The sequence below is a fragment of the Hydractinia symbiolongicarpus genome, chromosome 3 (genome assembly GCF_029227915.1).
Source record: "Hydractinia symbiolongicarpus strain clone_291-10 chromosome 3, HSymV2.1, whole genome shotgun sequence".
Classification (NCBI taxonomy): Eukaryota; Metazoa; Cnidaria; class Hydrozoa; order Anthoathecata; family Hydractiniidae; genus Hydractinia; species Hydractinia symbiolongicarpus.
In genome coordinates this window covers 13907215-13919864 of record NC_079877.1, presented here as the reverse complement: position 1 = coordinate 13919864, position 12650 = coordinate 13907215, and the positions used below count along the sequence as shown (strand labels likewise).

The 12650-nt window shown below is 34.0% G+C and overlaps 1 protein-coding gene across 1 annotated transcript; it reads right to left on the bottom strand.

The window, feature by feature from the left end:
* Positions 1-3843: 3843 nt before the first annotated feature.
* On the bottom strand, positions 3844-7277 carry LOC130636854 (uncharacterized). Its single transcript, XM_057446704.1, has 4 exons — positions 7201-7277; positions 6136-7111; positions 4438-4707; positions 3844-3948 (listed from the first exon to the last, which is right to left on the bottom strand). The coding sequence occupies exons 2-4, from the start codon at positions 7015-7017 to the stop codon at positions 3844-3846; spliced, it is 1257 nt and encodes a 418-aa protein (XP_057302687.1). The 5' UTR covers positions 7018-7111; positions 7201-7277.
* Between the last annotated feature and the right edge of the window lie 5373 nt (positions 7278-12650).

The following is a 12650-nucleotide window of genomic DNA, read 5'->3' as shown; positions in this document are numbered from 1 at the left end:
ACTCGTACCTTAACCCCTCTAGAGCTCGGTTTAGTTGAACAAAATCCGCCTCGTTAAAAACATAACTGGAAACAAAAATTTTAAGGAGTACCTAGCATAGCTTATCAAATAACATTAAAATAAGTCTATAACAATATTTGTGATCAAATTCGTAACGCAGTCTTCATTCTTTTCCTAATTTAACGAATATTAAGATACGCACACAGCCGGAGTAGCCCTGGGTCGCAGGGTCAGGTTGGACTTTAAAAGTCGTTACGGCAAGCGGTCGAAGAAGATGGAGGAGGAAAAGAAAAAGACCGCCCGTTTTAATAAGATCTCGGATGTTATCCGAAATCTTAGAAAGTGTTTTAGAAAGTATTGTAATGTGTTCTATAGAAACCATTTTCAATATATAGTATAAAATTGCGACTTTAAATTTAACAAAAGAAACACCATTGTTTTGGTCATCCCACATTAATTATTAAAAACGTCGCTATCGCAGTCCATTAAAATATATCTGACTTTTAATGTGATCCTATATTTAGCCATGATGCAGGCTATAGTAATAGCCAACTTTATTCTATGGGCAACCTGTAATTCTAACAGCAGCCAATAATTATCTTCATGGAGTAAAAGCCGGAAAAATTGTTGTTTTTTTTACGTTACTGATTTTTCTAGATGTTAACAAGGAGCGTGTTCTGAAATCTATTATTTTTTTATAGCAAATCTTTTAGGGCTACCTGTGTAAAACTTCAGCTAAAACGTCACTGCTAAAACTAAATATAAACTCTACACAAACTAGCTTTCTTTCTTTTCCAGTACGCATATACGTAAAATGAGAAATTGTACATACCATCTAACGACAATTAGACAAGAGCAAGAACTTGTCGCTTCACAACTCACTACTCGTCCTTATTATTTTTCAACTGAGAACTGGGCGTTAAATAAATAAATAATGAATTAAACGAATTAATAAAAATAAATAACACTGTTTCCACTTGTTTAAAATAAAAAATTATCCTCACGAGCGGAATCACACGAAGTTAATAAATTGTGAACAACTCCGAGAGATATGTGCAAATTATGTTCAAGCATGGTCGTATATGCGCCGTCAACCTCGTCGTCAAATAGTCCCAAGATGTATAGCTACTTCCATCAAAAACTAAATTTAATACTACCCATTATAAAAGGCGGAATCTTTAAATCGCCTGGATAAAAGATAAAGAGATACAAAGATATGCACAGCCTAGAGCAAAATAAACCAAAAATTACAGAGTGGGCAATTATTACAAAGTGGGGCAACGATAAATTACAAAGTGGGGCGGTATTACAAAGTGGTGCAGCTCTGAAATTACAAAGTGAGGCAAGATAATTACAAAGTGAGGCATCTTTCGTTATTCACAAACACCACAAAGTTTACCAGCGAGCTACTACTAAAGAATTCTAGCAGTATTAGAACAAAACTCTTGAGCGAAATGTATAACACATTCCATGGGCTTTTTAGTTGTCGTACAGTAAATCATCCAAACACAAATCTGATTTCGAATACAGCTGGCAAATCATTTATGTTTCTAAGTTCCTTCTTCATGCTTGCTTTTCATCTTAAAAACTTCATTTGTCAAATTGATAATATTACTTTTTTTTGTCTGTGTTTTTATGAGAAGAGTGAGTTTCAGGAACTTTCTTTCTAACGTTTTTAAAATGTAATTATTCTTCGACGTTTTTGCTGTTAAATTGTTCAGCAAAATATCTCTCAAAAAATTGTCTTCCTCCATGTTTATAATGTAGAATCTAGAGATATATGATATGCTCAGGTTTAGCTAGAGTTGTTGAAAATGATAGAACCAAGAAAAAGATTGTAGTAGCCTTACTAACAAACTCCTATACCTTTTATAGAGGTTTGGACTGGCAAAGAATATACGGATGTCGTGCGAATTAGCTGTTTTAAAATGGCTTATGAAATCCGTCTCCCCCAAAACCCAAATAGGGAAAACTCGCACAGTCACACATGCGCTCCTGCGAAACGCGCAAACGTGAAATCACTTCAAAGTACTTCCTATTCTCAAAATAATATTTCAAAGTATGAAATATTAGAGTCAAGTGATTTAACATCTCAACCTTGCAAAATCTCTGTTGCCTAGTAACAGTGCTGTTCGATCACTTGGAAATTTCATGTCGCTAATTTAAAATAAGAATTAGAAATGTTTGTCCCCTCTGGGTATTTTTACAGCACCACTCTCTGAAACTGAACAATCGGAGTTTCCTGTGATCACTAAACATTTCCACAACAAGTTCAATAGTGAAAACAGAATGCAATGACAGTGGTTGACGCTTAGAAGAAGAAAAGTGACTGTTTTTTTTTTGGAGTGTTTGCGAACTTCTGAATTCTCTATGGTGATATCAGAGCAGGTGAGCAAGTCGTGAGCAATTCAACATTATTTAACCAATTTGTAGAATAAGGCCAGCTTGATGAATCCCCGCTATCAACAATGCAACGACGACAGTTTTGAGAATCTTTGTATACCTGAATTTATCAACAACTTTCCCAAGGTCATAACACCAAGAACATGTGGTTTTGAGGGTCAGAGAAATTTTTAGACGAATGATATGACCATTTGTTTGTTAATTTGTCCATACGCCCCAATTTTTACAACTCGAAGCTCTTCTTATTCATTCTCCTTGCTCTTCAACTGAAATCTTGTATGTTAATATTGCAAAGCATAGAAATCTTTTAGTAGTTTCACTTAAGGGGGATTTTCACGAAGCGAATTGAACGGCGAATTCGACGGCGAATTGTATCTGAGCATGCGCAGTTGTGTTTATTTTGATTTTGCATCGAAATATTCGCTTCGCTGAAAAGTAGAAACAGTTCCTACTTTTCCCCAGCTAAAGTTTTCGCTGCTAGTTTTTGACCAATCAGAACGCGGTTAACTAATGTAAACAATGAATTTGGCGCCTAATTTATTTTGTCGTGAAAATTAAAAAGCGAATTCACCATCGAATTCGCCGTCGAATCCGCCGTTCAATTCGCTTCGTGAAAATCCCCCTTTAGTAGATAAACTTTTTTACGTAAATATTTTCATATTTTCTATCTGAGAAAACGAAACTCTCTTCAATCCTCTTTACAATGTTTGTAAAACAAATCAACACGAGTATAGAAACCATGTTAAACCTTTTTTAAGCATCTGATCACTGTGAAAACAAGGCTGCGTACACACGTGCATCATTGATCACTGTTTTTTCTTTTTGTTTGTATGAATTTGCAAATAAGGATATATTTCCACTTAACGATACACACACCAAATCACCCCCTCCCCCTACTTTTCAATCTCCACCCTATCATCGTTTGACACACAGTTCCATTTGTGAGTCACTTCTAACATGTTAAAATCACAGTGTAGGCGAACTGTAAATTGTCATCTTTACCAAGTTTAACAACATTTTTTCAAAAGAAGAATACAGTCTAATATTGAGTTCGTCTTAGGATAAGCATAAATACTTTGACTTACTGATAGGTGTTGTCGAAGTTATCGTACATAAATCGAGTGATTAGTGATGTTTTACCAACTACAAAATATAACACAGAAGTTATCGTACATAAATCGAGTGATTAGTGATCTTTATCGAATACAATAATATGGCATAGTCAAAGTTATTTCGGCTATGAAGTTCATAGGGCACATAAAATTGCATAAAAGCCTAGACAGTATGTTATCAATGCATGCTTCCTTGTCGCATCAAACTAACGTATTTCTTTTGTGATGATATTAAAAATCCGTCAATTGATCTAGCTACACATTGCCAAATTGTCTAGTCATAAATAGTTTATATCCCAAAGAAAACGAATAAGACTTAAAACCACTGTTACGTCACTTGGTCTTTTCTAGTGGGTCTCCGTCTTTTTATTCTCTGCTCAGTCTTTTGATAAACAGGAAACACAGGTAAAAAACCATTCTCCTCCCCAGAGCTCTTTGAGATTAAAACCTCGAATTTTGAGTTTATCTCAAAGAGCTCTGGGGTCGAGAATGGTAAAAAACTTATAAAAATATAATTTATAAACCCACGTATTTATTTGCATTATTCAAGCAGTTAACGGAACGCCAACGTCCCCTATTTTTGTTTATAAGCTTGAATTCTAACTTTTGCACGCGTCACGCTTAGCTAGTCAACATGTTTTATTTGCATCCTTATCATGTTATCATGTTATTATGTTATTCTTATTCTAAACATTAATTTTTATCTGTAATTTGATTCTAATAGCGTTCTAGTACGTTTATCACGAAAGATCAACACAAGCGTGATGCTTTTTTTAAATTACTAGTCGTTAGCCCGTGGAAAACTACACGGGTTCTCACGTCCTTTTTATTTTATCTTTTTATTTATCAACTTGCACCACCGAGTTCCCAAATCCATAATGGCGCATAATCCTCGAAATGGTCTATCTTGTGAGAGCTTTACCAGGTCGCCAAAATTCACCTTCGTTCTGAAAAGCTCACAGCCAAAATAACGCAGTTTAGCATTGTGACCAAGCCTTGACAAAATATTGATAACGCACAAGAATCGCGCAGGCGCAGTTATTTGTGTGTAGTCTTGATTCTGGGCAACCTCGATCCCAGGACATGTTGTATCTTTTTGCATATATGACGGCGAGCAAAAAGCCTTCTGGGAACGATGTTGGAATCTTGATAAAAAAAAAACATCATATTTAAAGAAGCAGTAATTTTCCCTCTAAACGCTAAAATTACAAAAATAAAATGACAGAAAAGTTCTATTTAAAGATAATTAACTCCTATATATACGGAGGTGTGGCACTCGAGGGCTAAAATATGCTGATACCAGCAGCAAAAATCTGAAAATCATAAGGAAGAACCACATTTTTTCAAAATTACCCAGGGTTTTTCGACGTTGTCTATCTCATTGGCTAGCGCTGAAACTTGTGAACGAGACGCAGTTGGAAGCTAAGGAATCGTGGCTTCGAACTGAAGACATGCTGAGAAATGCCATGAGTGGTGCAAGGGAAAGAAGGGGAAGTCTTAAGTAATTTTTTTTCATTGGATTTACAAGAATTTGAGGTACCCCACAATGAGAAGTAAAGAATAGAAACGCCTTTCTGATGTCTGATGATGAGGGATGGTAACATGTGGATAATATTTATTTTGTGATTTTAAGCTACCTACCTAGTACCATGCCAGCACTCCAGGGGCACATTTGTTATTAAATAATTAAGTGATAAAGTACAAGAGCTAAATATATTATTTTATGCAGCTAGCTACACAAAAGATTTTTCAAGGCATTCTGTCATTTTTGAATAAAGCTACCTGCTAGCAATTTGGACCTCCCATAACAGTGAACAGTTAGATGTGCAAGGCATTGCATGTTGGTTAAATATGTTGTCACGACAAACAGAAACCTATATTTCATAAGTAAATTTCTGCAAATCTTCAGGTTTCTTTTATCGAACAGAAACCTATTTTTCATAAATAAATTTTTGTGTATTTTCAGGTTTCTTTTAATGAAATAACAAAATTTTGGAAAGTATAGCCAGAAGTAATATTTGCTTGGAGCCGGAAGACGTAAAGTCTCTGTCCAGGTTAAGACTTAGTAAAGGGTAAACTGTGTCACACTGAGGACACTTACTGTAATGTGTTACAAAGCCAGTGGAGTGCTTAGCATTAAAGGAATAATACATTTTTCATAAACCAACATTCACAGGACTTATGATGAAGCCTATTGTTACTTCTGCAAAGCAAACAGTTGTTTAGCATTTTTCATTTTGCATAATAAGTTCCTGTAGAGATTCAAAAATTAATTGTGAGTGGCACCAGGCTGAGCGATTAGTGCAAGTAAACGTGTTGCAGATCTAGGTGGACAAAAAAATAACTTCTAACAACTTTGTATTTATACGAGCTGGATAAGGTATTTAGTCCTAAACCTGGGACACATTTTATCTGTTTGAATTATTTTAAATCCTGAGAATCACTTTGAATGTTATCTGTACACATGGCTTGTCAAAATGATATGCTGTCAAAAACAGTTTATCGGCGTCTCCAAAAATGGCTAAATTCAGGAACTCAAGAACTATAATAGTAGCAAAAAAATTTTTGGGTTCATTTCATCAAACTGGTCTAAAAACATATAATACTTGTACTTACTTACGAAGTCAGTTTGAAATGTATATATATCACAAACACTGCCATAACCTTTAAATATAGGTAATTTTATATTCAAAGTTGATGAGTTAAACTTCTCCACTTTTGAAAGTTCCCTATCCTGATATTCCTGATCAAGGGTTTTGATGTAACAGTTTTTGAGATCAACAAGTTTGTCATACCTTTTATTTAGATCATCTAAATTACCTTCATCCTTCCCTTTCGCGGTTTCGATCATTTCTTTAAAGGATTTTCTTAATGTTTCCATCTGACTTAACTGCTCCGGCAAATCCTCTTTTCTCTTTTTGATTTCCTTATCATCCAAGGTGGACAGGGATGATGTGAAAGATTCCTGTAAATACGAAATTAACTGAATGATTTCATTGACAAGGAATTTCATTTTTCTTTCTGATGATTCTATGTCGCCAAGATTTTGTCTTTCTCGTAATCTCTGTCGACGCTCTCTCTTCATCATAACGAAACTCTTCATGCTTTCGATTTTGAGAGTATATGATTTACCATACGTTCCTTCGTAAAGTTCCTTTAAGTTTGCTGATAGCTCCCTGTGTTTTCGCCTATACTGGGTGCGTAAATTTTCCATTTGCTTGATATTCGAATCTATATCTTCAATTGATTCGCCATAATATCCTGACTGGTTTTCATCCACAAAATCGTCAATGTCATCAGCTAGTATTGATTCATCGATTGATAGTTGAATAACTGGGTCTGAGTTTTTGCTGATACTAGTGTCTTCGGATGCCATTACTACAATTTTTCCATCTACTGGAGTATCTTGAACTTCAGAAGAAATTTGATTTATAGCTCCAGTAGCATGTAATGATTTGTAGTCAATACGAACTTTATCGGCGATCCTTTCACTACGCCTCATTAACAAACAATCGCCTGCTGTTTGAATGTAGGGTTAACCAAAAAAAAAGACAAGTTTCGCTCACACTCTTGATGCTTGTAACGACGTGTTCAAACTACAATATATAAGAAAAATGTATGTAGTGAATATTCAAAAAAATGACTAAGGAAATATAACAAATATTATAAACTATATAATGCTTACCAGCTTGCCAAGTGTAAGAGCTTTGAAAAATAAACTTGATTAGAATTTAAATAGACTTGCTGAAAAAAAATTGAATTTGTGAAAGATTATTTAAACTTTTCTTGACATTGAAAAAGATGTGATCACCTCAGTGACTTCAAGTGAACAAGTGAACTGAAAAATCTGCTTTTAAATAAATAAATATAAATTCCCTATAGAGTATACTTTACAATTAAATTTTATAACATTGCACAAATTGACATTTAATTAACACAAGGACACAAACAGGTGATTAAATGTTTACACTAAATACACTTGGGTAACTACACTTGACAACACAATAGTTAAATAAATTACAGAACAAACATGGCAGACAAAACATAAAGACAAATTTTAACATAGAGCTGACTCAACAATACTAAGTTTCAAGTCATTATTTCAATTTTTACTGAAGTAATAGGACTTTTACTTATTATGGTTTTAGCATAGTTTTTCATACTGCTGACACCAAAATGGCTGCAGGGACTAATCGGTTTGAAATTAATTTATTATTTTTATAACAACCTTTTTCTCTATATGTGTTTTTATTTTCCTGCAAAAGTTGTTTCATAGCTTGTGTACATCACATTATGATAAGGACGAAAAAGTTACTGTGTGACATGGGTTTTAAACCTTAAAAATTTCCAGCGAGAAATTTGAAAACTAATAAATGACAAAATCGCAAAAGTTTATCTTAAAATTTTTTTATGAAGAAATCTTTCATATTACCCATGTCGGGTAACTTGATGAACAATGAGTTTTATTTAAACTTGACCTATTTTACTGAGTATTAACTAATAAATGCTAGTTTAATCCTTAATGTAGCTATATAGGGTAGCTATGCTACCTGTAAGAACAACATCAAACAACGTCGAGGCTGTTCTCTTTTGTAAATAAACCCAGTGGTATTTTTGTAATAAGTACCAAAATTTATGTGTGCATTTCTTGCGCTTATGAGTGTAACCCAAGTGCCCTGTACGTAAATCCTAATAATTTGTGTCATTGGCTCACTCTTTACGAATGACACCACATAACAAAAAAAAAACGTGCTTTGCTATTTCCCCTAACCTTCCCATAAAATCTTAAATACAAGCTGGTAATCATAATTTTAGTTCATCGTAATGTTCTCTTCCAAAATCGGGTCCTTGAAGGTTAACTTATCCGCTGGAGGCACCACCACTCTTCTCGAAAAATTGTTGGTGACAATAATGTCTTGAAAAACTTCATCATTTTTTGAATATTCCAATATTTTGCGTTTTCGTAACGCATAAGTAAATATTTTGGGAGATAAAAGTTGCTGTCGCACAACTCTTCTTCGTTCTTGTATTTCTTCAACGTTAAGATTTCCATCACTACTCATGTAAGTTTTTTCGTATTTAAATGTATTATGGTACACGATTTCTTACATTTCTTTCTTTTTATACTATCAACTTTATATTATTTGTGCTGTTCTATGCACGTGAGTCAGGGAATAATGAAACGATAACTCGTGCTCGTCTTCAATTTGTCGTTCCTCCGAAAATGCAACGACAATTTTAACTTACGCAAACCAAAATTGTCGTTGCATTTATTATTTTCATAAAACAACGAAAGTGTCGGTTCACATGGAAACAAGATTAATTTTTTTTGTCGGATAATTATTCAATGGGCTATTTATATTATATTTACAAAATATAGCTATACACGGTCATTTACGGCAGGAAAAAAAGTGATTCATAATGGCCACCATCGCACGTGCTTCTAATTTCCCTTAAAAACTAAAACAAGATAATAGAGAGTGAGGTCAATATCGATGACGTCATAATCTTATGCCGTAGGCGCTTTTTTTAAAAAAATTTTTGGCGCATGCGCACACTTTTTTTCCTTAAAATTGCGGTTTTAAACGACCGTGTATAGTCTATAGAAGAAAAAAAGTTTTTCTTCTATTGACTATGATATAGCTGGCTTTGTGTTTTTGTTTAAGAGAAGGTATTACGGAGCTTCATACCGCGCAGGTCTGGGCACTAGCAAAGTGCTTCTAGGGACAAATTTTTATATTCCCTAAGAAAAACATGCAGTACGCAGAGAATTAGTCACTTGTTTCTTTGTATTTTTACTTTTTATACTAGATCAATATATTGATTTTACAATTATTTAAAGGAAGGATACTCAGTATTGACATAAGATCGTGGGGTATACTCATCAGGTTCAAGTTGTGGCGTACACAAGAGAAAGAAACCTTATTTTGGAAGCTAGTTACATCACAAGTTTTAATATTGTCTTAAAAATATCACAGTGCTGATGAAAGAGGAATTGCTAGTTATGTCATTCAAGATTTATATAGCTACTAGTACAGCCAAAATAATGTAGCTCATTAAACACAAGTAAAGAAAACAATGGGTTTTTTTCTAAACTAATAGTTTCATGCTCATTAAACAGATACCTAGCTAGCTATAATATTAAAAAACAATTCCAAAATTTCATATATATCGTAGCCTTATTCATGCAGTAATCAGATATATAGGAAGGTGGGCAAGTGCCAAGATGCTAAAAATAGGATCATAAAAACTCATTTCTAATATCACTCAACTTCAAAAAACATAAAACAGTGCATCAAACGCCAACTTAGCCTTAAAAATTGCTACGCCTCAAATTTGCATTGGAATAATTTTAATCGGTAAAGTTTCGACCGCTGCGAAATATTAAATAAAATAATATAGTGGTTAAAATAAACAAATTTAATAGAAACTAACTTTTTAAACAAATTTAGTGACTTTAACTGTTTTCGTCAAATATTTTCGGTTGCCAATTTTGCAGAATTGTGCAAAATATGTGCAAAAATTTTTCTTGTACCAAAATTAGCTATCACAGAATTGTAAAAGTGGACCTTGCCTAAATTTATTCTTGCATTTTGCCAAATATAAGAACACAGTAATACAGTGTAACATGCTATTATATGCTATATATATCCTGGGGCAAAGCCCAGAGGCAGACCGAGAAAGACTTGGCAGGAGGTTATAAGGACAGACTTGATACAGAGGAAGTTAAGTTTAGATCTAACACAGTCTAGATCAGAATGGAAGAGTGTCATTAATATACCCCGTCCAACCAATACTAGCATGGAAAACGGACGTTAAGCCGAGAATGATGATGATGATGATGAAAAGTCAAAGCCAGTCATTATATCATTGAAGTGTGTATTTTGTTTTCAATCGATTTCATCAAAGCGAACGAGCACTAGACAGGATACACGTCACTCTTTTCTGCTCTCGCGCTTCGATGTCTGTCCTGCTTTTTTAACCCTTCTTTTTTTTGTGCGCTATCGCTGAAAAGAGAGACAGGAATGACCAACCGTAGGAATGCAACTGCAACTTTCTGATTGGCTAATTCTTTCAGGGCAATTGCGCAACAATTTTGTTGATCCGTGGTTGTATCAACTAAACTAATAAAGAAAGCTACACCCTTTTAATTATATTATAGTGAGGCTGATGATTAAAATTAAGGATTTAATTTATTTCATTTACTATTTCGATTTCGAAAGTCATCTCGAACATTGTAGTTCAACGTTATTTTCGATTAAACCTAAAGAATTAAAAGTTGTAGTTAAAAAAAATTAAAATGTAGCTGATACCTTGTGTATTCTTATAGTAAATGTTTAATCTACTAACTTCTACCTACTGTGTGTTTGGAGTGTACATGTGCGCTTCATGTGTATCCTGAAAGTTCGCGTTTGAACTTTAAGGGCATTAGGCTACTCACTCGAGTGCTTAAAACCATGTTACAGTATACAATTGTATACTATTTTTAATGTTTTTGTAACAGAAGGAAAGTGCTAGGGGCGGAAATAATCTATCAAGATTTTAAGGCGTGGATGGCGTTTTCCATGCTCAACACGAATAAGATACCATTCTTTCTTGTTCAGAAAATACAACCAGGCAACTGTAAACAACGTTTTAACTAAATTTCATCGGTTAAATGGCGATGAATCAAACTGGCAGCAGCATTTGACTGATGTTTTCAACAAATTTGAGTTTGTTGGGATATTTTTAAATGTTCAAACTTATTAAAAATTGTTATGCGGTAACTGCATTGTTCTTTCTAAATGTTTAAGCGATTTCTCGCAATTTTATTTGACTAAAGCTAGAATTTTTTGTCTTTTAAAGGTTACCTCCCACCTTAAAAAAAACTTTTTCTCATATCGTAGATAATGCTGACTTATTAAAGAATCCAATAATTCTTTTGCAATTTATTAGTATAACGTAGAAATATTGTATTCTTTTTTCCATTTTTACCAAACGTGCTGCCTTTGACAGTAATAGTGGCCTTCTTCTGCATAACGGTCTAGCTCAGCGAATGCGAGAAAAATGTAAACAACTGACGTAGAGCCGGCTATGAAGCAGACCGCTTTTGCAGGATTAAACAATCAATTTTATAAAGAAAATGTGTTTATGCGCGCAAGCAGGTTCCTATTTTCGTCGAATAAAAAATTAATTCGAAAGTAAAAAATTTACAAAATTTTATTGCAATATAACGAAGAGTTTCCTAGAAAGGTAAAATTTTAAGAATGGATACGTCTTGTGCTGGCATAGGCTGTCAAAACCACAGAAAAAGGAATCCGTTATCATATTTCCAAATCCCGCGTGATAAATCTACCGCTGCTATTTCGATAGCAAACATGAAAAGAACTGATTTTCCAAAAACTCTTATTTATACGAGGAGCACTTCCAAACCAACTGCTTTGATAAGTCAATCGATTTAAGAAATCAACTAATGAAAGGTAAGCATAGCATACAACGTTTTTTCTTTGTGTTAGTCCAGTTATTTTCATTATTTTAAGGACTGGTAAGAAGGTTGTGATACTGACCACAGTGTATATTGCAAATGTATGAATTAGTCGTTTGTAATGCAGGTTTCAGAAAACACCCCCCTAAGCTGGTCTTAATGGCTGTTCCAACAATCTTTGTACACAAACCTGAACATAGAAAATGAGTTAGCGTCGTTCAGAAGTTACAAGAAAAGATAGTGAAAGCATGTGAAATTTCTGTGTACATATTTTTGTGTGCTTTTTCCTTTTTTGTTTTATTTTTCATGCGAAGTACATTAGGTTATTATGGCTGCGATGGCGACATCGGAGCTGAGGTTTTAATTCTGAACCAGACCATGGAGAACAGAATTTCTTTCTGAATACCGACGATAAAAGACTAATAAAAGACATCGTTAAATAAAACGAAAATATTTTTAAAACCTACTTAGAAGTGTTTCGTTCATTAAAAATTCGTTATTTGCCGAAAAGTATTTTTTACGAACAAGAAAAGATGATATCAGGCGTCCAATCAGCTGTTTTTAAAGTCATTTAAACTGTTAAGGAATATTGGCAATAGCATTCACTAAGCTTTGATTATTTTAATGACGTGGCAGTACACCGGACATCTGATGCATCTGGTTAAGAAATG